General features: G+C 34.7%; 3 protein-coding genes and 1 long non-coding RNA gene across 4 annotated transcripts; 1 reads left to right on the forward strand and 3 right to left on the reverse strand.

Moving 5' to 3' along the window:
- Positions 1-4,329: 4,329 nt before the first annotated feature.
- On the reverse strand, positions 4,330-8,636 carry LOC114193855. The gene is made up of 5 exons (XM_028083815.1): positions 8,436-8,636; positions 8,203-8,298; positions 7,855-7,977; positions 6,941-6,980; positions 4,330-4,598 (listed from the first exon to the last, which is right to left on the reverse strand). Exons 1-5 carry the CDS (start codon positions 8,556-8,558, stop codon positions 4,525-4,527), a joined length of 456 nt encoding a protein of 151 aa, XP_027939616.1. The 5' UTR covers positions 8,559-8,636; the 3' UTR covers positions 4,330-4,524.
- Positions 8,637-11,235: 2,599 nt separating this feature from the next.
- On the forward strand, positions 11,236-11,991 carry LOC114194258. The gene has a single exon (XM_028084380.1). It carries the CDS (start codon positions 11,236-11,238, stop codon positions 11,989-11,991), a length of 756 nt encoding a protein of 251 aa, XP_027940181.1.
- Positions 11,992-18,291: 6,300 nt separating this feature from the next.
- LOC114194034 lies at positions 18,292-20,640 on the reverse strand. The gene is made up of 3 exons (XR_003606336.1): positions 20,299-20,640; positions 20,120-20,191; positions 18,292-18,589 (listed from the first exon to the last, which is right to left on the reverse strand). It is a non-coding gene; the product is annotated as an uncharacterized LOC114194034 (long non-coding RNA).
- A 701-nt stretch (positions 20,641-21,341) lies between these two features.
- On the reverse strand, positions 21,342-23,543 carry LOC114194259 (receptor-like protein EIX1). The gene has a single exon (XM_028084381.1). The coding sequence runs from the start codon at positions 23,541-23,543 to the stop codon at positions 21,342-21,344; it is 2,202 nt and encodes a 733-aa protein (XP_027940182.1).
- Between the last annotated feature and the right edge of the window lie 2,365 nt (positions 23,544-25,908).

Below are 25,908 nucleotides of genomic sequence, written 5' to 3' on the forward strand. Positions count from 1 at the left end.
TTTAGCTTGTTAACTTGTAGTATTAGTCTACCAATGGCGTGTGATTTTTGAACTTTCATTTTCGTCCCTTTTGGTTATAGGTACTTGCTTGCTAACATATGTTGTTACATTTTGGATCAAATTTCTTCAAAGATAATTTTAACAAAAATATTTAAAGTAATTTTTTTAGAAAACTAAACTTACCTTCTATCTAAATTAATACGGTCTAATATGGGTTTTTTTTTCTTTTAAATTAATTTATAAAGCTTCTTTGGTATTAGTTTTTTTTCTTTCTAAAAGCATTTTATGCATAGGATGTTTGAAGTAAACTTATATTATCATCCAATTGTAAGTTATTATATATAATACATTTGTTAAAATTTATAATAACGATGTTAAAAATTATATTAATAACATTTATGATTAATTAATAATGTAAAAAAAAAAAACTCATGAAGTAGGTACTATTAATTATATTATACATGTAAGTGGAAATTTTCTTATTATGAGAAGTGAAAATATTTAGTTAATTTTGAAATTGTGGATTATTTATTGATAACTTCAGATGAAGTACAACATCTTTCATCAATTGAAATAATGTAGTTGTTAAATAAAACAAAACGGAGAGAAACCGAAAAAAATCTTTCAAAAAACTAAGAAAAACAAGTTAATCTTTAAACATAATTAAAAGAAGTAATTCCTGGTAAAAAAAAGTTAAAAATAAATAAAATAATGCCTCCCGAGCATGTTCTAAGGTCAATATGTCGTAAGTTAATTGATTAAATATTAAATGTTCTTTTAGTAGTTTATATTTTGATATTTTTATGCTTTAATATATTAAAGCTTAATTAAAAAAAATAAAATAGATATTTTAAAAACATAAATTATTATTATGGACATTTTAGAAAACTTAGAATAAAAATTAAGGCCTTTAAAACTTTATTAACGGATATGTTAATCAATTGTATTAATCTATTTAACAGTTTGATTAAAAATATTAAACGAATTATTTTAAAACATAAATTACAAATTACTGTACTAAAATTCGTAGATCTTAATATACCAAGGCACTATTATTTTACCGATTACAAATGTAATGAAATTTTAATTATTATGATTGGTTGAGAGTGACGTTACCTATGTGCCAATCGAAATCAGTTATAACAATCCAATAGAAATAAAATTGAAGAAAAATTATATACCTCTATTATAAAAAAATGCATATCTATTATATATTGCTAAGAAAAAAGAGATGCATTTTTACAAAAATAAATTGAATTAAAAAAGGTGATTATAGAGATTAATTATAAATAGAGGTTAAACATGATAGTAAGTAGTTAGTAGGGTGTTATTAAAGAATATAAATTATTTAGGTTATGGAACTATTTGAAAAACAGAAAAATGAATGAAAGATTAAAGAAAAATAAAATTTTAGGAGAAAAATAATAATTTACGATTCTATTTATATGAATAAAATAATAGAATATAAAATATATTTACTAAACCATCATAATCATTTAATTATATGATGTATAATTATAAAGAGTTAACATAAATGAAACATCCAAAAAAACTTAGTTATATATTAATACCAAACATTCATTACTAATATTTGTTTTTCAAAATATAAAATTCTTTTTCTTTATTTATCATCATTAACTCAATAGTAAATTTTTTTTCTCTTTAAAACATCATTCGCTCTAGTATAACATATTATAATTATAGTTGAAAATAACACAAGCAACAAAACATGTAAGCTAAAATTCTTCTAAAAATTTCATACACTTGAAAATATATATAAAATCATACAACACATAATTTCACCTCTCATCCATTTAAATCTAGAGATATCATTCACAAAATGAAGTGTCTAAACCTCTCAAGTCATAAAGCATCACGTTATATAATCAAACATTTGACTCTACATTTGCTAGACTTGTACATTGAACTAAACTCAACTTTGTAATTGTCATGCTACCTTTACTAGGTTGTTATCACAACAAAGTTACCTAGTAGGAATTCAATTCACTCATATATGACAAAGGTAAATTTCTTAAGACCTACCAGACACAATTCTTTTCTACACTGCGTATTAGGTTATAAGATTTTTGGTATAATTACTCGTATAGTACCAGTTTGAGTCTAGTGTGTCAAATAGGTACCCGGTTTTAAAAAAGTGTCAATTACATCCCAACTTTTGAAAATTGCTTCAATTAGGTCTCTTTCAGACAGAGTTGACTAACACCGTTAGTCAACGTGCCACGTGTCAATCTGTGGTTTTTTTGATTTTTTTTTAAAATTTTAAAATTTTAAAATTTTTTAAATTTTAAATTTTTTTTAAATTTAAAAAAAAATTAAAAATGCCACGTGTCAAGTCCCTGTGTGTGACACGTGGCATTGTCAGTGCCACGTGGCATTGTAATGCCACGTGTCAGTGTCACTATCATATGTAATTGTGTTGATTTCGATTTAGTCCCCATATATGTTTTTTTGTTTCAATTTAGTACTTAAGTATGTGTATCTGATTCAATTTTGTCCCAATTTTTTTTAATAATTAAAATATTTTTGTAATCCATTTTTTATAAGATTAAAAATAATTAAGTATAAATATTTTTACAAAATTAAGTACTAATATTTATAATGTTTCACTCAATTTCAGACCAAATTTATTATTTGTATAAATATTATACTAATATCTTTTATTAAAAACGAATTTTTAACATATTATTTTATTAATTACTTTTTTATTAAGTACTCATGTTTTGTTAATTTTTTTTTTTCAAAATAGAACAATATTATCTCTTACTAATTTTAAATCAAAATTTCTATTGGTATGAATGTTATACTAATTTTTTTTTATTAAAAATGACTTAATAAAATGACTTTTACTACTAAATTTTAATATAAATATCAAATACTTAATTTTTGTAAAACTTTTATACTTAATTACTTTTAATTTTATAAAAAAATATTTTAATTATCAAAAAAATATTAGGTCAAAATTGAATCAAATACACATAAGTAGGTATTAAATTGAAACGAAAAAATATAAATGGGAACTAAATCGAAATCAACACAATGACATCTGATGGTGATATTGACACATGGCATTGCAATGCCACGTGACACTAACAATGTCACGTGTCACACACAAGGACTTGACAAGTGGCATTTTTCATTTTTTTTTAAAAAAAATTAAAAATAAATTTTAAAAATTTTAAAAAAAATCAAAAAAACCACAGATTAACACGTAACACATTGACTAACGGCGTTAGTCAACTCTGTCTGAAAGGGACCTAATTGAAGCAATTTTCAAAAGTTGAGATACAATTGACACTTTTTTAAAACCGAATACCTAATTGACACACTAGTCCTAAACTGGGTACTATACGAGTAATTAAACCAAGAAATTTTAACAACTCTCACCATCCAATATTTTTCTTTACATGAGTTCAATATTTGTAGTATCAAAATTATCTTCTATACAGAACCTAAAACCTTTCAACATAGTATTTCCTCCTTAGAACTAAATATTTTTAAATCATACAACATATCACATCTCAATTCAAATAAATACACATTTCATATATACAACTCATATTATTCAAAAGTTTCATACACATTTCATCACGGTTCATAACATTCCTTCAACATCTATCCCAATTTAGAATACACAAAACATAATTTTCAAAAATTTAGAAAACATCTAATTTCTCATTTCTAAGACCCACTTGTCTAATGACTAAAGCTCTCAGATTTTCACAAAATGAATTTTGCCCCGTGAGAGTGTTGCTTGTCCAACGACCAAGTATTAGGAATTTTCACAAAATAGACTTGTTCAGCGAAACCTGACTTTTCCAATGACCAATCCTATATGAGCTTTAGGGTTTTTAATAAAATAAATTTCACTTAATGAGAGATTAACTAGTTCAACGAGAGATTGACTCACACAGCGATCCAAAAACACTGTGAGCCTCACTTAAAGGCTCGTCTAACAAGCTATGTTTATTTAAAGAAACGAATTCTCCCAAACTTGAGAATGTCTCATTCAGCGAGTCTATATAATTCAGAATACTCTAAGGACAAATCAATTGATCAAGTTGACTTAGATTGCCTTTTTCTCTAATCGAACCAATTAGACCCAATTGATCATAAATTATACTGTCCAAAATACTCAACATAACAAGTCAAATTCAATCAAACACATCATACCTGCATAAATCAACATGTAGTGACCCTGTCACTTCTACAATCAGATCATCTATCTTAGAGTGCTATCAGAATTTAAATTAACTTTTTTTACAAAGATTAAGCTTCTTGGCCCAAGCTAAATCTCTAAACACAAATATATGTGAAATGTTTAACTTGTATATTCTTTTTACTTTAATGTTTGCATATAAGATATATCTTGAATAATGCAATTCAACTAATGATTTACTTCCACTACCCTAACTCAGTAGTAACATTGCATAATTCCATTCTGTTTCTTTACATTTTAAGCAACCAGCTAGAAGGATACTACATTACTGTCCTGGTGATAGCAGATCAGTTACTTTGAACTATAGCAGAGAAAAGCAGTTTGTTGATATCTCCAGAATCAGCATCAAGTGTCTCCTTCCCTGCATTCAACACATTCACAGAAATTCATTTTTTCCAGAATTCTATCAGCAATTACCTAAGATCATATTATCTATTTCTGAATTCTTGCGGTGTCATGCATGGTAATTATCTAAGATCGTACAGTATGATAAACCAGATTTGATATTAGCCGTCCAAAATGCTTGGATAGTCCTTCCCTACAATGTCAATGTGGACATAACTCTGAAACAAACCATCCCTTCATTGATGTACTCTTCACCTAATTAGGCATCATAAGACTTCCAACCACAGCCACTGCCTGGCTATTTTCTAGGCACATCACCAATGGCAGAGGCATAATCTAAATAAATTACGCAAGTAATCAAGACAAAGGGTACCAGGATACATGTTTCCACTAAGTCCTTACAGAAGAAAAAAATATGTAAAAAAATTAAATTTATTTCATAAATTAAAATTAACTTAAGCATATACTAACTTACAGATGATTTTTCATATTAACTTCTCTGAAAGATGCTTTTCAACAATTTAATTATAACTTGTAGAGGGCTAATTTCATTTTTTTCCTTCTCATTTTTTTCTCTAATTGGTTATTGACAAATTCATTTGAGAAAGCCCACAATAGTCTCAAATGGGGAAAAAGGACTTGTTGCAAAAGGAGATAAGAGGTACAAGATGGAAAGTTGGCTCTACTGAACTGTGCTCGTGCAAGCAGCAAACACTGTCGAAATAAGGAAACTTGGTTCATCCAGTATTCAGTGTTTCATTTCTAAAGGATTTTCAAAGAAGGCTTTTCAACACTAAAATCTCTACCAGAAGAGTCCTCTCTACACAAATGATCCCACAAGTAACAACTGACCTAAGGCAGATGCAGGAGGGATTGGACAGAAGTATGCCACAAGAGGAAACCCCTTTTGAATGCGGGATTTTTCTGATTCCTAACATCAAACTTGAGGTCTAGGTGGCTTTTTATAAACGAAACTGGTTAATTAAATGCAACAAATTCTTGGGAAAAACCAAAGTTCCATGTTGACTACAAATAGAACAAAAATATAATATTTAAGTTGAAGTAATTCTCACCTTTTTAGCCAATTTTCTAGGATGGAGTTAAGCCTAAACTCACTTTCTAGTATAATACTAGAGCCTATTCTAGCCAGATTTATTGAACCTATTATACCACCAGCATATAATCATAATATAGTAAGTGGAAAATTTACCTTACAAGCTAGTTTTATAGGAGATGAGCTAAGCCTAAATTCACTTAACTTCCAGGGAAATTAATAAGAGCTGCATCATTGTGGGCATGTGACTTTTTCACATTGAGGCATTAAAAAGTGCAACAAAATGAGTCAGTAGAAGTGAGATGACAACAGTAATAACTGTCTTAACATCTCAACTATGATAATATTAGTACAGATGGTACAAATAGGAACTTTAGGCAATATAAAAAGGTCACTCATATCTATAACTACACAACTAGCTCCATGACTTAGGAGTATAGATCAGGAAAGAAATGGGATTGTATTGAGGTTTGAGGGGTCTCTTACTGGACTCACAAGAAGAAATAACTTCTCTCCTTGTTCATTATTGTTATTAGATTACAAATAATAAAAAAAAAAACTTCACCTAATAGCTTAAGCTTTTGGGAGAATTAGTTCTTGACATCATTGCCCCTGTTTTTCTAAATATAAAAGTTGAATTTTGGCACGACGGACAGTGAGTTTGAGCATTATCCATGCTGCAAGTCTGAAGGGCTCGTGCATGTGACAAAATGTTAGGTATAAAACCAATCATGAACTTCAGTTAATAGGTAACAGCTTAAGTTTCTGCATGAACTAGCTCATGACAATTGTGTTCATGTGATGTGCCTAGTCCGATTTATTGAGAATAATATTCCATATTCTTCTTCAATCCCTCACTCTACCTCCAGTGCTATATGCAGTTGCTCTACTACAAAAAACCCAAGCTGTCCCTTGCAAGGATCAAAAACAACTATCTCACAAACTTGAGACTGAAGTGGTAGTTGGAGACTCAACAATACACTCTAACCCAAGCTCAATTTCCCCCTTTTTAGTCATTGCACTCCTCACATTTAATGTCTATTCAACTCCATTCCCCTTTCCTCACCACATCAGTCCCCGCTTCTAAGATAGTGGAACTGATCCAGACCACAACAAAGTATCCTCTTTCAATAGTCAAAAGACTAAAAGATATTGAATAAAATATATATTTAATTCAAACCAATACATTGGCATCGGGTAAATTTTGTCACTACAAGAACAATGACACACATATCCATTAAATAATGTTGTTAAATTTAATGTATGGAAAATTGTCAATATAATAAATTCTTCAAACTCCGAACCTGTTTTGGATCTTACTTGAGCTGTCCATTCTTCAATTACCTGCATAATCGGTTAAAATTGTGTAAAAGAATATTGCAAATGCTCTTAGTCTGCTTGACTCACTAGGTGAAAAGTGATGACATACAAAATTTGGCATGAAAACACTTTACACCGGGATGGTATAACAGAAATGCAAGAAAACAGTAAACAGAATGAGAATGTATTGTTTTCTTCAATCCTCCATTTTCTATGTTCACACGTTCCACCAACTCAACCAAAAATAAACTTGGTTATGTAGGCAAAGCAACATGAAATCTACCCAAGGACACCTTTGCTTGGGTAAAATTAAAAGCAAAGCCCCAAATTTGATTTATCTTGGTTGCTTGCTGGCAAACGGTGTAAACACTAGAAACACCATTTGGAAAATAGGCAACCATTGATAATAGCAAAGATATACCTCATAAATTACCATCATGCCCCTTTTTGATACCTTCAGATGGAAGATACTACACTTTCATTATTGAACTATAACATTTTATTCCTTTATGAAATAAAGACCTAGCACAGATGATGAATCCTTTGAACAACTAAAACTCCTCTTCAGAGTCCATATGAACCATTATGCACTTCTCAGTAATTCATGAGAAAATGCACATCCAGTATAGGAAATTTCATTACTTGTTTAAAGACACTGAAAAGTTAACGTCAAAAAAAGTAAAAGGGAAATGATACACAGTTGCTCACATTTTTATTAATTTGTCTGCATAAAAGCATTGACAGACTAACTTAAAAAAATCAATTAAAAAAGATACACACCAATTTCCTCACTCTCTCCCACATAAGTTCATTGGTTTATTCATTGGTTTATTCATTTAAATTGAGGGGACCAACTTAAAAAACCAATTAAAACAAAAAGACACATATTCACAATTACCTGTTTGAAGTTAGTGAATGCAGCATCATCTTCACCGGTGGAGAAGATGCCCAAGGATGGTTGCATTCGCTGCACCAAATTCCTGTTCTCCACCAGAATTCTCTGAGCCTGATCAATCAAATCCTGCACAAGTGAACTACCATATCAAATTCAAAACACAGGCGCTCTTCATCTTTATAAGCACACAATTTTAGCCACATGTCAAGATTTTTGGAGTCACCGCAATTGCAACAGCAACCGCAATCTAAACCTTAGGTATCAATACCACTCAAATACACCTTGCAGCAATTCAAATCTATAGAACCCACGAGAAGACAAAACAATGCAGAATAGTTCATAATAAAGTACCTGCTTAGCAACCAGAAGCTCATGGCACTGCCCCTTCAAGGTTGCTATATCATCCTGAAGCTTCTTGATTCTAGAAACCAGCTGCATGGGGTTAGCCTGCAAAGCCCAGTACAGTTTTAAGCATAATGGTCCGAACTTAGAGGTGCCCATGATTGGATTTAGCAAGGAATTGAAGAAATATGAATGAGGGTACACAGAAAACTGTGAAAACCGAGATGGGTCGTTGTGCTTACATTGTCAGGGTAAACCTGCAGAAACTCCTTTTCGAGGCGATGGTGAACAGAAGAGAGATCGTGATTGGCCTTTGTGAAAAGGTTCAAAAGCCCATCTGTCGCTTGGTGGTATTGATGCTCCATTTTCGCTTCACTCTGCAGTGTTGAATTGAGATTCAAATGTTCATATTGCTTTTGGGAACATCCGCTTCAATTTATCTATAGGAGCCAAAAACAAATTCAAATATCTGGACACGAGAATGTATGAAAAAATAAAATATTTTTTCCTTTTTGATTTAGATTTATTTTGATCTTTTCTTTATGTTAAAAAAAATTAGTTTTGTATCTTTTAAATTTCATTCAATCTCAGTTTTCCATTAGTAAAACAATAGTTGCAAGGGATAAATATGTTTTTGTTTCTCAAGTTTCAGTGAATTTTGGAATTAGTCCATCGTCAAAACTTTATACCAATTTAGTCATTCATGTTTCAAAATGCGTGAATTTAGTCATTTTAACCAAATTTTGTTAAATTTATCTAACATTTGCAAACCTATTTCATGATAGTATTTAAGTTAACATTGAAGCAAAAATGTATCAAATAATATAAATAATATAAATACTATCATGAAATGCGCTTGAAACGTTAGATAAACTTTACAAAATTTGGTTAAAAAGACTAAATTCACGCATTTTGAGAGATGAATGACTAAATTGGTCAAAATTTTTGATGAGGGACTAATTTCAAATTTCGCTGAAACTTGAGGGACCAAAAACATATTTAACCCTAATTGCAAATATTTTTCCATTAGTAATATTTTTCTCTTCTTCTTATATAATTTTTTTAATTTGATTTATTCTATATTCATAAAATATATTTTACCTCTTATCACGCCTTTAATTATACTTTTCCAGTACTTATATTTAAATAATATATTATCACTCTCACTAAATCAAATAATTTTTATATCTCATATGTAATTATTTTTAATCATTTCTAGTATTTTTATTTATTATCTACTTTTTCACACAGAAATATTTAACTTTCAATATAAGGTGTTCATTAAGGTAAATTCTTTATTTTATAAGTAATATAAAAAAATTGTCTTCTTTATTTATTCTCTTTGATATTTCATTTTAATTTTATTTCAATGTTAAAACAATTTTTATTATCTTTGAAAAATTCGATTAATTGAAATACCTTTTTTGTAAGGCCCAGTTTTCTGCTTTAATGTTTTAAGGGCTGCCATTAACCTAATGGGCCTAAGGGCTGGTCCAAGGAGTAAAAACAGACCCCAATCTGCCCTAACGTTTTCACTTCCCTCACTTTCAGAATCAGTGCCTCCTTGCCTCTTTGAGCAGCTACAACGCTCTGCTAGGGTTTTGCCGTTAACCTTCTCCAAGCTAGCTCAAGCCAGGTTTCACCCACCTCTTTGGCCACCTTAAAACAGTCGTGCTCGCTGTGTGCGTATTAGGGGTTTTCCGCTTAGCTCTTCCGGGTAAGGGAAGCTAGGGTTTACAGTTATTTACAATTTTAGTATGCTTTCTGAGTTTGAATCATATGCTTGAAGTATGCCCATGATTTGATTGCGTGGTATTAGTAAAAGTATGATATTTGGTGCTGTTTTTGCGTTTTTCACGAGTGAACAGTGACGGGCCTGGTTTTCTCGCCCAAGCGAGCATGCCTCGCCTAGGCGAGACTAACAGCGACTCGCCCAAGATTTTCTGCGCGAATAGTCGCTCTTGGTGGCACCTCATCTGTTGGACGTAATTCCATGGACCTTCCTAATGGGAGTCCCTGGTGGTGCCTCACCTATTGGACTTAATTCCATGAACCTCGTGGTGAGAGTTCATGGTGGTGCCTCAACATAAGGACGTAATTCCACGCGAGTATCGTGGTGGTGCCTCAAGGCCAGGACGTAATTCCACGTAGGCCACGTGGTGGTGCCTCTTGTAAGGGTGTAATTTCGCGAAGGCCTCGTGGTGATGCCTCACTGCTAGGACTTAATTCCACTGTCTTGTGGTGGTGCCTCATTATGCGTATCCGGATAGTTAAGTCTTGTAGCTTTGAAGGGGTTTGGTATATCATGTGTGGGTTCTTGTCATTTATGCTTGATTATATGATTGAATGATGATTATTATGATGTATGAATTTTGTGCACTAGCTTACCCTTTCGCTTGTTTGTATGGTTGTGTGTGCGGTCTTCCTCCTTTGCAATGATCATCAATTTTATTGATGTGAGCAGATGTGAGAACCAGTGGCAGTGGTAATGGTGATGAAGATGCTACAGCTTGATGGTTATGGACGGGTATGGGGCTCACTATGGAGCCCTCAGCTGAAGAAGTTTTATTATCTAGATTTATCTTTCTGTACAAGAACTTGTGTTGTTGTTGATCCATTTTAATTAGGTTAGGTAGTGTAGTGCCTCCTCTCTTTTTGTTATGAACATGGTTGGGGTATTGTGTACCCTCTTATCTTATTAAATTGAATTTACTCTTTTTAATTGGGGTGTTATATTTATGATATCAGAGCGGTCGTTCCTTAGGATCTATGGTCTAGTGTGCCTGCTTAGCTATCGTTGTAGCTTGTGTGTTGCTAGCTAAGCTCTCATCTAACCAAGTCTAACTCTTGTTTTTCCTATGTGCCAGTGACATGGCACCTCAGCGTAGGAACCCTCAGCCTTCTCAGGGCGATGCACCAGACATCGCCAGGGCGATAGAAGCGATGGTTACTGCTTTGACACAATAGAGTACTGCAATGATGCAACAACATGAAGCATCAATGCAGCGACATGCGGCATCACTTGAGCAGTCGTAGCTGGTCATGCAGCAGATGGAAGCTGCTAGGGTGGCTGTTGAGGACGTTCACCGTCAACACATGGAGGCCCTCCGTCAGTTGGAGGAAAACAGGACCACTACCCATGCCCACGGTCCCGAGCCAAGACCTCTCCATCGGGAATGGAGTTTGGAAGAATTTCTAAAGCACCAACCGACTAAGTTTAATGGGAAGACCAGTCCAGATGTCGCAGATCAGTGGTTGAAGGACATTGAAAGGATCTTTGATGCTAAGATGTGCCCCGAGGAGAGTAGATTGGCCTTCGCGGTGTACATGCTCACGGGTGAGGCTGAGCATTGGTGGATCAGTATGAAGTCCATCATGGAGGAGAGGCAGGAACCAGTTACTTGGAAGGTCTTTAGGAGAAAGTTTCTCTCCGACTACTTCCCCGACAGCGTCAAATATGCTAAAGAGGTGGAGTTTTTGCAGTTGACCCAAGGAAGCAAATTTGTGGCTGAGTATGCGAAAAAGTTTAAGCATCTCAGTTGTTTCTACACCATGCCACTAGATGAAGAGTGGCGATGCAGGAAATTCGAGAATGGCCTCCGTGGAGATCTTCGGCTGATGGTGGCCCCACTATCCATCAAGGACTTGGCAGCCTTGGTGGAGAAGACTAGGGTTATGGAGAAGATGAAGGTGGAGGTAGAAACTCAGCACCCACACCAGCAGAGAGTGGGAGGACCATCTGGGTCCAGGCATAGGCACGAGGAGAGGAGGAAACCCTATACTAGGCCTCATTCCTAGTCTCAAGGGTTTAGGGAATCTTTTTCTCAGCAGGGCATGATTCAGTGCTACCAGTGTGGGGGACCGCACAAGAGGAATGTTTGCCCCCAACTTGAAGGCTTCAAGAGGTGCAACAATTGTGGCAAGGAAGGCCACTTCGACAGAGATTACCCCACCCTTGTGAGGACAGCAACGCGTACCCTAATTCCAGTCCCAGCCCAGAATCAGCAGATGAAGGGAGGCAACAAGCCTCAAGCATCGGACAGAGTGTACGCCATGACTAGAGCGGAGGTAGCAGGCTCAGGTAACCTTGTCATGGGTCGTTGTGTGATTGCTGGTAAATCTGTATGTGTATTGTATGACTCTGGAGCGACACACTCTTTTGTGTCTGAAACTTGTATGCAAAGGTTGGGTCTGCCAGTTTGTGAACTACAATGTGACCTTATGGTATCTACTCCGACATCGAGTTTGGTTAGGATATCGTCCTTGTGTGCTAGGTGTCCAGTGGAGGTAGAAGGACACAAGTACAAAGTGAATATGATCTGCCTACCTCTACAAGAGTTGGAAGTGATCATAGGAATGGATTGGCTCTCTGCCAATCGTATCCTTATAGACTGCCGAGAGAAGAGGCTGTTATTTCCCAACTCAGAGGAACCTGAGTTGTTATCGTCTCACGGGGTTATGAAGGAGCTACAGGACGGTGCTCAGTGTTTCCTGATCTTTACATGCCTGGAGGTGGAGGGAGAAGAGATGAAGTCTGTTATACCAGTGGTACAAGAATTTGAAGACGTGTTCCTAGAGGAAGTACCGTGATTACCCCTTAGTAGAGAAGTGGAGTTCTCAATTGATTTGGTACCTGGAACCGGGCCAGTGTCGATGGCTCCGTATCGTATGGCTCCGACAGAGTTGGTAGAGCTCAAGAAGCAGATATAGGAGTTTTTGGAAAAGCAGTTCATACGACCCAGCACTTCGCCTTGGGAAGCACTAGTATTGTTGGTGAAGAAGAAGGATGGGAGTTCACGTTTGTGCGTTGACTACCGGCATCTGAACAAGATGACCATCAAGAACAAGTATCCTCTCTCGAGAATAGATGACTTAATGGATCAGTTGCATGGATGCTCGGTGTTTTCAAAGATTGACTTGCGATCGGATATCATCAGATTCTGGTGAAGGGTGAGGATGTGCAGAAGACGACCTTCAGGTCCCTATATAGACATTACGAGTATGTAGTCATGCCCTTTGGTATGACCAATGCTCAAACGGTGTTCATGGACTACATGAACATAATTTTCAGGCCATTATTGGATAAGTTTGTCGTGGTCTTCATAGACGACACTCTCATCTATTCCAGAACTCAGGAGGAGCATGCCGAGCACCTAAGACTAGTACTTAGGGAGAAACAACTATATGCCAAGTTGTTTAAGTGCGAATTTTGGATGGATGAGGTACAATTCTTGGGCCATGTGATATCTGCACAAGGCATTGCAGTAGAGCCAGCAAAAGTCGACGCGGTGGTTAAGTGGGAAAGTCCCAAGTCAACAACTAGAATCAGGAGTTTTGTGGGTTTAGCCGGCTACTATAGGAGATTCATAGAGGGATTCTCCAAGATAGTGGCACCTCTGACCCAGCTTACTCGAAAAGACCAACCCTTCGCTTGGACAGGTAAGTGTGAGGAAAGTTTCCAAGAGCTGAAGCGACGTTTGATGAGCGCCCCGATATTGGTTATCCCGGATGTTGGAAAACCCTTTAAGGTTTTTGTGACACCTCCCACCTTGGACTTGGTTGTGTTCTAATGCAAGAGAAAAAGGCAGTGGCATATGCGTCGAGGCAACTCAAGGTGCATGAGAGAAACTATCCCACTCATGACCTGGAGCTGGCAACTATAGTATTCGCCTTGAAAATTTGGAGACACTATCTCTACGGTGCTCAATTCTGGGTATTCAGCGATCACAAGAGTCTCAAGTACCTATTTGATTAGAAGGAGTTAAACATGAGACAGAGAAGATGGATGGAATTCTTGAAGGATTATGATTTTGAGCTTTTGTACCATCCAGGGAAGGCGAATGTAGTAGCCGATGATTTGAGTAGGAAGACGATGCATACCGTTCACCTCATGATCAAAGAGGTGAAACTATTGGAGAAATTCAGAGACATGAAACTACAGGTGGAGTTGGAATCAGGATTCATTAGATGTAGTAACCTGACCATATCTAGTGACCTCCTGAACTCGGTTAGAGAGACAGTTATTGGATGTCAGTCTAAACAGGGTCAGAAAACAACTTGGGTCGGATGAGGCCAAAGACTTTGCTTTAGGTGATGATGGCATACTAAGGTTCCAGAGCAGAATATGTATACCTGACGATGCTGAGGTAAAACGGTTGATCCTTGAGGAGGGGCATAAGAGTTGTCTTAGTCTACATCCTGGCATGACTAAGATGTACCAAGATCTCAAGAAAAACTTCTGGTGGCAAGGAATGAAGAAAAATGTGACACAATTTGTATCCGCCTGTCTGACGTGTCAGAAGGCGAAAGTGGAGCCCCAGAGGCCCGATGGGATCTTACAACCCTTAGAGATACCAGTGTGGAAATGAGACAACATCTCAATGGACTTTGTGACCCATTTACCACGAACTTTTAGAGGGCATGACACCATCTGGGTGATAGTGGACCGATTGACCAAGAGTGCTCACTTCTTGACGATGAACTTGAGGATGCCAATGGCCAAGTTGGCCCAGTTGTACATTAAGGAGATAGTAAGGCTTCATGGGGTGCCTTCGAGCATAGTTTCTGATAGAGATCCGCGGTTCACGTCTCGGTTTTGGCAGACGCTACATAGTGCTATAGGTAGCAAACTCATCATGAGTTCGGCTTATCATCCTCAAACCGATGGTCAGTCTGAGAGGACGATCCAGTCACTAGAGGATTTGTTGAGGACATGCACATTGGACCACCTAGGTGCTTGGGATGAGGTATTGCCTTTGATAGAGTTTACCTACAACAACAATTTTTATGCGAGCATAATACGAGGCTCTTTATGGCAGGAGGTGTAGGACTCCTCTCTATTGGTATCAGGATGGAGAAGCGGTGTTGGTTGGGCCAGAATTATTAGAGCAGACCACTGAGAAGGTGAGGATGGTGAGGGATAGGATGCATGCCTCTCAGAGTAGGCAGAAGGCATATTCAGACTGTAAGAGGAGGCCTTTGGAGTTCGAGGCTGGAGATCACATGTTCTTGAGGGTGACCCGAACCATTGATGTGGGAAGGGCTCTCTGCTCAAGAAAACTTTCTCCTAAGTTCCTTGGTCCCTATCAGATCTCGAGGAGGATTGGGCTGATGGCTTATGAGATAGCTTTGCCCCCTCAATTGGCAAATCTCCAACCAGTGTTCCACGTGTCTAGTTGAGGAAGTATGTCTTTGATCCCTCTCATGTGCTTGAAGCAGAGGATGTGCAAATCAGGAAGGATCTCACTATGGAAATACCACCAGTGGCTTTAGAGGAGAACCGAGTTGAGGAACGTTGAGGGAAAACAGTTAGTCTTGTCAAAGTTATCTGGGATCGGAGAATGGGCGACTCGACTTGGGAGTTAGAAGAGGATATGAGGAAGTCACATCCGCATCTTTTTCCCTGTTAAGTCTGTTTTTTTCGAGGACGAAAAATTTTGTTGTTGGGGAGAATGTAAGGCCCAGTTTTCTGCCTTAATGTTTTAAGGGCTGCCCTTAACCTAGTGGGCCTAAGGGTTCGTCCAAGGAGTAAAAACAGACCCCAATCTGCCTTAACGTTTCCACTTCCCTCACTTTTAGAATCAGTGCCTCCTTGCCATCAACCTTCTCCAAGCTAGCTCAAGCTAGGTTCCACCCACCTCTTTGGCCACCTTAGGACAGTCGTGCTCGCTGTGTGCGTATTGGGGGTTTTTCGCTTAGTTCTTCCAGTTAAGGGAAGCTAGGGTTTATAGTTATTTACATTTTTAGTATGCTTTCTGAGTTTGAATCATATGCTTGAAGTATGCCCATGATTTGATTGCATGGTATTGGTAAATGTATGACATTTGGTGCTGTTTTTGCATTTTTCACGAGTGAATAGTGGCAGACACTGGTTTTCTCGTCCAAGCGAGCATGCCTCGCCTAGGCGAGACTAACAGCGACTCGCTCAAGCTTTTCTGCGCGAATAGTCGCTCAGGCGACTTGTCTTCATTTTTGAGTGAGAGGTGATCTCACTTAGGCGAGAAGGAACTCGCCTGAGCGAGAACTCGCTGGGGCTATTGTTCAATTGCTCGAGCTCTTGCCTAGGCGAGAAGGAACTCGCCTGAGCGAGGGGATCTCTCTCGCCTGAGCGAGGTCTTCTAGCCTAAGCGAGACAGGGGCGAGTTGTGTGCTTTGATGTGAATGGTCAGTGATGTGGTTGCTTGTTTGTCTGGTTTGGACACCTTACTTAGATGGTTTGAGGGATGATGCCTTGATTATTATGTGGGGTTGAGGTGAAAGTGATATATTGCTTTGTTGTGTATGAGTTGGAAAGCATGAAATGTATGATTGGTTGTTTATGCATGATGTTAGTACCGTGGGATCTTTCTGATTTGGTTGGTGAGACATGTACAAAGTGTGGGTAGGGCTTAATTCCATGACTCTTGTAGTAAGAACTCTTGGTGGCGCCTCATCTGTTGGACGTAATTCCATAGACCTTCCTAATGGGAGTCCCTGGTGATGCCTCACCTATTGGACTTAATTCCATGAACCTCGTGGTGAAAGTTCATGGTGGTGCCTCAACATAAGTACGTAATTCCATGCGAGTATCGTGGTGGTGCCTCAAAGCCAAGACGTAATTCCACGTGGTGGTGTCTCTTGTAAGGGTGTAATTCCGCGAAGGCCTCGTGATGATGCCTTACTGCTAGGACTTAATTCCATTGTCTTGTGGTGGTGCCTCATTATGTATATCCGGATAGTCAAGTCTTGTAGTTTTGAAGGGGTTTGGTATATCATGTGTGGGTTCCCGTCATTTATGCTTGATTATATGATTGAATGATGATTATTATGATGTATGAATTTTGTGCACTAGCTTACCCTTTCGCTCGTTTGTATGGTTGTGTGTGCGATCTTCCTCCTTTGAAATGATCATTAATTCTATTGATGTGAGCAGATGTGAGAACCAATGGCAGTGGTAATGGCAATGGAGATGCTACAGCTTGATGGTTATGGACGGGTATGGGGCTCACTATGGAGCCCTCAGCTGAAGAAGTTTTATTATCTAGATTTATCTTTCTGTACAAGAACTTGTGTTGTTATTGATCCATTTTAATTAGGTTAGGCAGTGTAGTGCCTCCTCTCTTTTTGTTATGAACATGGTTGGGGATATTATGTACCTTCTTATCCTATTTCTGCACTCTCTGGATATTTATATATGTGTGACGCTTTATTAAATTGAATTTACCCTTTTTAATTGGGGCGTTACATTTTTAGATCTCCAAAATATTTTTCATTTATCCTATCATTAGTTATACATTTACTTTCCTGCGATTTTGTTTAATGATATATCAAATTATTTTTAAGACACACATTTGATCATTCTACTTTTTTGAATATTTCTATTTATTATTTATTTTGTCATATACAATATTATTTTGATGATAATTATATTTTTATATCATATAAGTTTACCATTACAATTGCATAAAGATATTCGATTTATTATAATATAATAATTTAATATGATAATGAATATCTTTTATTATTATTAATTAAAGTTTAATGTTTTTTTTTGCAATTTTTTGGAATGATGTATCATAATCATAATGTTTATTTTTTAACTTGTATATTTTTACTTTTTTTTATAATATTAAAAATTATTTTTTAATTTTATTAACTTTCTTTTATTACCATATGCAAAATTATTAGATTTTTCTGTTGTCATGAAATTTTATTTAGTTGTAATCATGTAATACTATATATAATTTTTTCACTTTTTTTATTGTTATTTCAATACTATAATTTGAAATTTATAAAATTATAATTTCTTTATAAATATTTAAGAAATAAGAATATGTCTTATTATTATTAAACATCCGATAATATTATATACTTTTTTACTGTTTTTTTAAACTAATTAATTAATTTTGGAACATAAAAAAGCAGATATATGGATATAATTATAGATACGGTATAGCCATTATTTCATAGGGATGATGCAGAGATACAAATTTTAAATCCATTGGATATGGCGATTGGACATGGCGATGAGAATGAAAATGTTTTAGCAATGTCTTATGAAAAAAATTGAAAAGATATGTTAGGCTTAATGTCGAAACTTATGTTGTTGTAACACCCCACTTAAATATTAACATAATCAAATAGAATATTACACAAGATAACATAAAGGACTAATTTGCGGAGTATCAAGTCACTCCTTACAAATATCCAAGGTACTTAAAAATGAAATACTGGGGTACACCACGATGCCAATAACTTGACAGAGAAAATAGTTCGACAGTGTTTAAAATAAATACTTAGAGAGTAGATAATACATGGGCCATAGCCCTAAAGTAAACTCTGAAAAGCGGGATCTGTCATAACACGGACTAAGCAGCGGAACCTCCATCACCCTAATGACCACGAGGAGTTCTCGCATCTGCTCACATCAATAAATTGATGATCATCGCAAAAAGAGAAAACCACATACATAACAATCAAACAAACAAAGGGTAAGCTTGAGTAGAAAACAATTTATCATGCAATCACATGCTATTACACAATCCAAGTAGTATATGTCATCCAAACATGTTATGACTCCTCAAGCAATACACTAGACTCGACACGACTCATCCGGATACATATAATCTGGTCGGATTCAGCGGATGCTTGCACTTGTGGTGGATACCTCTGCTCACCCCCGAACTGCTCACCCCCGAGCTAAGTGTTACAAGTGTTACAATGTCTCAATCCCCCACACACAAGGTTATCCCTTGATGAGTTTCAGGCCTCTTGCTACTCTCGCCACAAGAGTCAGTCCGCTCTAAGTGAGACTAACTGGGTCCTTAGAGTGTCAGGATGCAACCTTACCTTGAATCCTTACCAAATTATATAGATGGGGCACCACCATGAACTCCCACAACAGGGGTCATGGAATTACGTCCCGACCACTGAAGCACTACCATGAGGTCTCACCTAGAGGCTCATGGAATTACGCACTGACACAAACCAAACATACTCAATCAATAAAGTAATATTTATCATGCACATAAATCTCATGCCAACCTTTATAACCAAATCCTCATTCATATTCCATGTTGAATCCATTCTAACTCATCCTTCCCAATCCATGAATATAGAATTTCACCTCATACCAATACCATGCCATTTTGATACCAACCATTTCATTGAAATCACATGCCAAGATTTATCCAAGCTCATCATTCACAACTCATACACCCTCTTACTCATGCATATTCACTCATCTCATGCTTTAATATAGCAATCCAACTTAACATCATATTATGCAAACGATTTAGGAATTTTAGAAATAAAACTGCAGCTTGTGTAAAGCTCAGAAAATTTTTGTATTTATATTCAAATTAAATATGATTGAATCAAGAACCAACTTAATTGAATAACTATAAAGAAAGTTGTAAACCAAACAAGCAACAAAGGTCAATGTTGTCAACAACCAAACTACAGTGACCTTGCGATAAAAACTGCTCTCACTACAGAGCTCAGATTAAGGATCCGACCGGTCAAAGTCAAGAATTTTGTGTTAAGGATCAGCTGTAAAAATATCAGCCCGATCCAACGGTTAACGAAGTAGTAACTTTCATTTTACGAAAAGTGTGCAGTGTTGTCAACAAACAAACTACAATGACCTTGCTATAAAAACTGCTCTCAATACAGAGCTCCGATTAAAGATCCGACCGGTCAAAGTAAAGAATTTTGTGTTAAAGATCAGCTGTTAAAATTTCAGCTCGATCCAACGGTTAATACAGTAGTAACTTTAATTTTACGAAAAGTGTGCAATGCAGAAAAAGAGTAGCGCCACATCAATCAAACATACTCGCACACCATACATTTTTATTCGACCAACAACCTCATTCAAGCATCACAACCATACAAACAGACCAAAAATCGTCAAAATAACTTTAAATACATAAACCCTAGCTTCCCTTACCTGAAAAAAGCTAGCAAAATATCCTGACACCCAAGTAAGTGAGTACTACCGACCACGGAGCATATTTACGATCTGTAAAACAGTGGAATAGATTCAAAATAGGTTACCATGGTGAACCCTAGTGAGAATCATGATGACAGAGCTGGGAATGAAAAAGGTACGGTGGAGAATCAACTTACATGGATTGAAGAATGGGGTTAAGTTAACGCAAAGAAGGGTAAAACCCAAACCCTAGCAAAACTTTTGTGGAGAAGAAAGGGAAGAGCGAGAGCATTGATTTTGGCAATTGAGTGCAGAATGAGGGGTCTTGGTTGCTTTAGGGGCCTTGTCACCCTATGAGCTAGCCTTTAGGTTAGGGACATCCCTTAAAAATAAGAGTAGAAAATAATAGAGCCTTACATTGATACATATGCAAACTTAAATGGGCTCACTCGTTTGCATACCAAATTCTAGTTTTAGTCAATAAAAATGATATCAATATCAATGAGTTGTTTGATTTGTATCAATAAGCATTAACTAGAATTCAACCTTGACAAAAGCATTTTTTTTAATCAATCAAATTATAATCTAACAACTATGACATATGGGAGTTGAGAAATGGTTTTCTTCTAAACTCAATTCATTTATATTTATATAAATTTTTAAATAAGTTAGATATAAATATTAATATAGTCCAAACAATATATAAAGAATAATTAATAATTAAAAAAATTTAAAAATAAATGAAGAACTAAAGTATATTTTGGTAATGGTGAAAAACAAACTATCTAAAGATAAATTAAAATAAAATTTAAAAAGGAAAGATTTTACATACCAGTATTATTATGCAACCATTTTGATCTTAACGAAATGGATTCATGTTGATGATCACCATGACATAAAGTCGATCTCTCAAGTCATAAAGAAACTTGAAGTAAGCATGCCTCAATTTTCTGTTTAAGAAAATAGCACAACAAACTCCCAAAAAGCCAGTCACAAATCCAGATTCTATTCCGATGTAAAACCATGTCAAAAATTTAGATTGATTTCCATCTTCATCTACAAGCTCTGTTTCTTTATGTTTATCATCCTGAAAGCACATTTTGATAAGTGGGGGTCCACAAAGATCACGATTGCCAATGTAACTAAGTGCAGTGAACCCTTGAAGTTGTGTGCCTGATGGTATTTTTCCCGTTAAATTATTGAATGATAGGTTCAAATAACCTAAAAAGGACAAACTGGACTAGCTGTAAGGAATTTCTCCCCTAAGTTGGTTTGCTGAAAAATCAAGGGACTCTAAATTTTTCATGTTTCCTATCTCATTTGGTATTTTTCCTGCTAGTTTATTGTGGGACAAGTTCAAAGAGGACAATCCAATGAGATTAAACATTTGTGGAGGTATTGTTCCAGATAAATTGTTACTTGACATATCAATTAAGGTCATAAAATGTAGGTTTTCACTATATTCTAAAACTTGACCTTTAGTAACCAATTCAAGACTATCATCATTGAGGAAGTAATTATTATCAAATGAAGGAAAGGAAAAAGAAAGTTTGTGTTGTGAAACATTGTTGAAAAGTAGGGTTTTAATATTATCAAGACAACTAGGTATATGACCTGATATTGCATTATGCGCAATATCCAATATAATAAGGGAAGACAATCGGCATATTTTTGGTGAGATTTCACCACTAAAATGATTGGACCTTAATTGAAGAGCCATGACACTGTGAGATATCCAATCTGGTATGTTTCCTGATAAGTGGTTATTGCGAACATTAAATACCAATAAAGAGTGACAATTTTGCAATAAGGAAGGAATCACTCCATGTAGTTTGTTCTCATGCAAATGGAGTGATGTGAGATTAGATAACAACCCCATTGATGAGGGTATGTTGCCTGATAGATTATTGCTTCCCATGTGAATAGCAACCAAAGATTTCCAATTTTTCCAACAATTGGTAAGCTCTCCAGATAGATTATTTAATGATATGTCCAAGAACAACAAATTGTTTTTCCCATTCAACATCTTGTGATCACAAAGGAGGGGAGACAAGTCTCCTGAGAATGAATTATTTGATAACGACACAATGGTCACCTGTGGTGATAATTGAGGCAAGGAACCCTTTAGACCATTCGATGACAGATCAATGAATGTAGAGTTCAGCAACACATCTGACATGTTTCCGTCTATCAAATTATTTACTAGTTGGACCTCAGTCACTCTTGATACAAAATTCCAAAATTTGTCTTCGGCTTTAAATGATGAATACTCAATAATTAAAGTTTCAATAGATCGTTGTGTATACAACCACGCAGGAAGGTTGGGATTTGAAAACCCAAGAGTTAATTCTTCAAGTTGAAATGGTGGAATCCAGTGGGAGTCAAAATGTAATATTAACGTTGAATATGAGTATATTTCCAGTTCCTTTAATTTTGACAATTTGGCTAAATTTCTCTCAGACACAACCCCTGTCAATGGATTTGCGGCAACACTGAAGGTAGTTAAGGATGATAGATTTCCCAAATTTGTGGGAATAGATCCAGAAAACATGTTCTTTCCAATATTAAGAGTTTGTAGATGTTCCAGTTCACCTAACCAGTCTGGAATGGATCCAACAAAGTTATTGAATGGTAAGACCAAGTGTTCAAGTTCTCGAAGATTTAACAAAGCCTTCGGTAGAGGTCCCATTAAATGATTTACGCCAAGGTCTAAAACATAGATAGTGGAACTAAGATTGAATAGCCACTTAGGTAACTCTGACTTAAATTCATTTTGAGAAAGTTCAAGAACCTGAAGAGCAGTAAAATTAGCATACGGGAGAGACAAACTCAAGTCTTTAAGTTGACAAGCATCCATATTGAGGAATGAAAGTGATGGAAGCATAGTCACTAATTGAAGCCAATTAGTTTCCTTACTAAGATCAATATGACGGAGGTTGAGATATTCCAAGGAGGAAATATAGGGAAGCCATTGAAGGCTATTGAGGACAAGATTTGAGTTAAGTGATAAATCAAGATAACGAAAGGTTGAAGAGTTGACACACTGAGGAGGAGAAGTAGGAAAAGATAGATTGTGACAATTATGATTATGCAGATAATCAAATTGTAATGCTAAGAAGTCATTGTTTGTCAAATCCAAGTAATCTAAAAATTGCAACTCCAGTAACAACAATGAGAGGTGAATGGAACCTGTAAGACAATGTGATTTGTCTTCTTGGTCCCTGTAAATTGGAAGAGTTGTAGAACATGGGAGAGTGATTCGAGTGACTCTACTTGTGATGTTGTTACAGATGACTCCTTTCCATTCACAACAATCTAGTTCAATGGACCATGAAGAAAGGACACCTGAGGGATCTCTCACTCCTTGCTTGAAGTTTAAGAGAGCATGCATGTCTTGTTGGTTGCAACGACTCTCAAAGCTGCAAAAGACGGTGTTGAACATGATTCCGCATAACAACCACCAAAAAATAATTGCATTTTGAGAGGGAGATATATTCATGATTACAAGAGAAATGAAGTGGTGAATGACTTGAACCTAACGGAGAGAAACTATCTATTTATACTAATTGCGGGCAGGTTATCCATTAATTATCGGATTACGAGTAATTATATGTTTTTAATAATTTTAAGGTATTTTAAAAAAAATTAAATTGCAATAAAAATAGTAAGCTTTTAAATAAATAATTGTTATTTTTAATCTGAAACTTTTATGCTTTCCCGGGTAAAATCACTATAAAAGATTTTTTTTCTCTAAATCTTTAATGTAGTGCCATATTTACAACTTAAATATTAAAATGAAATTAAATATTTCAAAACATTTTGAATAATAAAACCATGATGAGAATATTTAATTTTAAAATAAATAATAATTTTTTTAATCTGAAATAGTTATGCTTTCACCGGGTGAGATTATTATAAAAGACAATTTTTTTATAAAACTTTAATTAATGCCTTATTAACAAAATCTTTATAATATGGATGTACATTAATTTCTGATGTTTTAAAATATATAAAAAAAATTTAGTATACTAACACTAATATATTTTAAAGATTGAATAAATAGACAACAGCAGAAAATTATCAGAAAATGTGATTGAGAGTCCTCACAGTGGGTCAAAACAATGAATGATTCCTTCTTTTGACATTGGCAAGTTATTGGAATTTTAACCACTACACCACCATGGACTATGGCTTCCCATCACCTTCCACTTACTCCTGTTCTAATAAATACTTAAGAATGGAGTATTGTACTTCATTACAATTTATGGTGGAAGGATTTGTCACAAAGTATAATTATCTTGTATTCAGTTACCTAACAAACTAGTAGTGTCATGTGTTATTATCTGGTATTTAGTTATTATATTTAATTTTTTTATTCAATTAGTCTTAATTTTTTAAAATAAAACAATGTTATCTTTTTCCATCTGGGACTAAATTTGTTGTTTAGATGAATGTTATATAAATATTTTTTAATACTTTATTTATGTAAAATAAATAAAAAAATATTTAAAATGGCATAGGAGAAAGTGTTCTACCATAGAGGCTCTGCATTTCTTAGAAGGAAAGTAGTATAGTATTTTGATCATTAAAAAAAAAGTTAATTTTTGTATTTGTAAAGAAATAGAGAAAATTAAAAGATAAAATAACGGATGTTAAGTATGTAAAAGTTTGTTAGGTATCAAAATAATAATATCCTTTCCAAAATCCTTTTTGTTTTCCTTTCTCATTCTTTATTCGGGTTCCTTCTTCTTTTAAAGGCTCTCTTCCGATTCTAGGAGATGTTTTAACGTTATCAACAATACACACGGTATAAAAGTGGTATTTTTTTTTCCTCTTTCTTTTTCTCCTTTCTTAGGATGCAATTGTTCTGAAGATGTTTATGTAAATTTATGAAATAGTTTTTTCTAATACAGGGTAATATTTGATTTAGATAATTCTGAAATATTTTATTCTTCGTCTTTTTTTTCTTTTAATTAAAATAAATTATGCCTTCTTTATTATTATTATCTATATCATCAATGTATAAAAAAATATCCTCTTTTGTGTCAATTTTGTGTCAATATATAAAGATGATACTTTTTTGTGTCTACATTTATATATATTTCAGTTTTATTCTTAATTATTATTTTAAAAAATAATTATTTTATAAATAGTTTATTTTTAACTATTATTCTATAAACCACTTTTATCTTTAACAGTTATTTTGATAACTTCTTTTGTATACATTTTTTTTCTAATTTTAATCATTCATAAATATCTTAATTTAATTAAATATTTCTTATTAATCTTAATTCAAATCTCAATGAAACTTAAAAAATAAAAGGCAAAGACGTGATAGCGTATTTATTCTCGCTAATAACAATAATAAAAGTGACTGGATCACTTAGGCTATGTTCACTTCAAAAGATGAATTTGAAGGAGAGTGAGAAGATGAATTTGAGTGGATTAAAGGGTGAAGTGTTTGTTATTTTTTTAAGGAATTTGAGAGTAAAAGTGAGTAAATTTAGAAGTAAATTTATGAAATTTTGTGAGTGATTTGAATGATGTGATAGATAAAAAAAATAAAGTTTTAATGTATTAAAATATAAGATTACAATTTTACCCTTAAAGTTAAAATTAATATATTTTTATTATTACTATTATTATTATTATTATTATTATCAAAACAATAATTATTAATATTATTTTTATCATTATTATTTAATATTGTTATTAATATTATTATTTATTATATATATATATATATATATATATATATTTGGAATCGGATCTAAGCATCATGGGATTGGATCCAATATCATTGGGAT

Source organism: Vigna unguiculata, chromosome 8, assembly GCF_004118075.2.
Source record: "Vigna unguiculata cultivar IT97K-499-35 chromosome 8, ASM411807v1, whole genome shotgun sequence".
Lineage (NCBI taxonomy): Eukaryota > Viridiplantae > Streptophyta > Magnoliopsida > Fabales > Fabaceae > Vigna > Vigna unguiculata.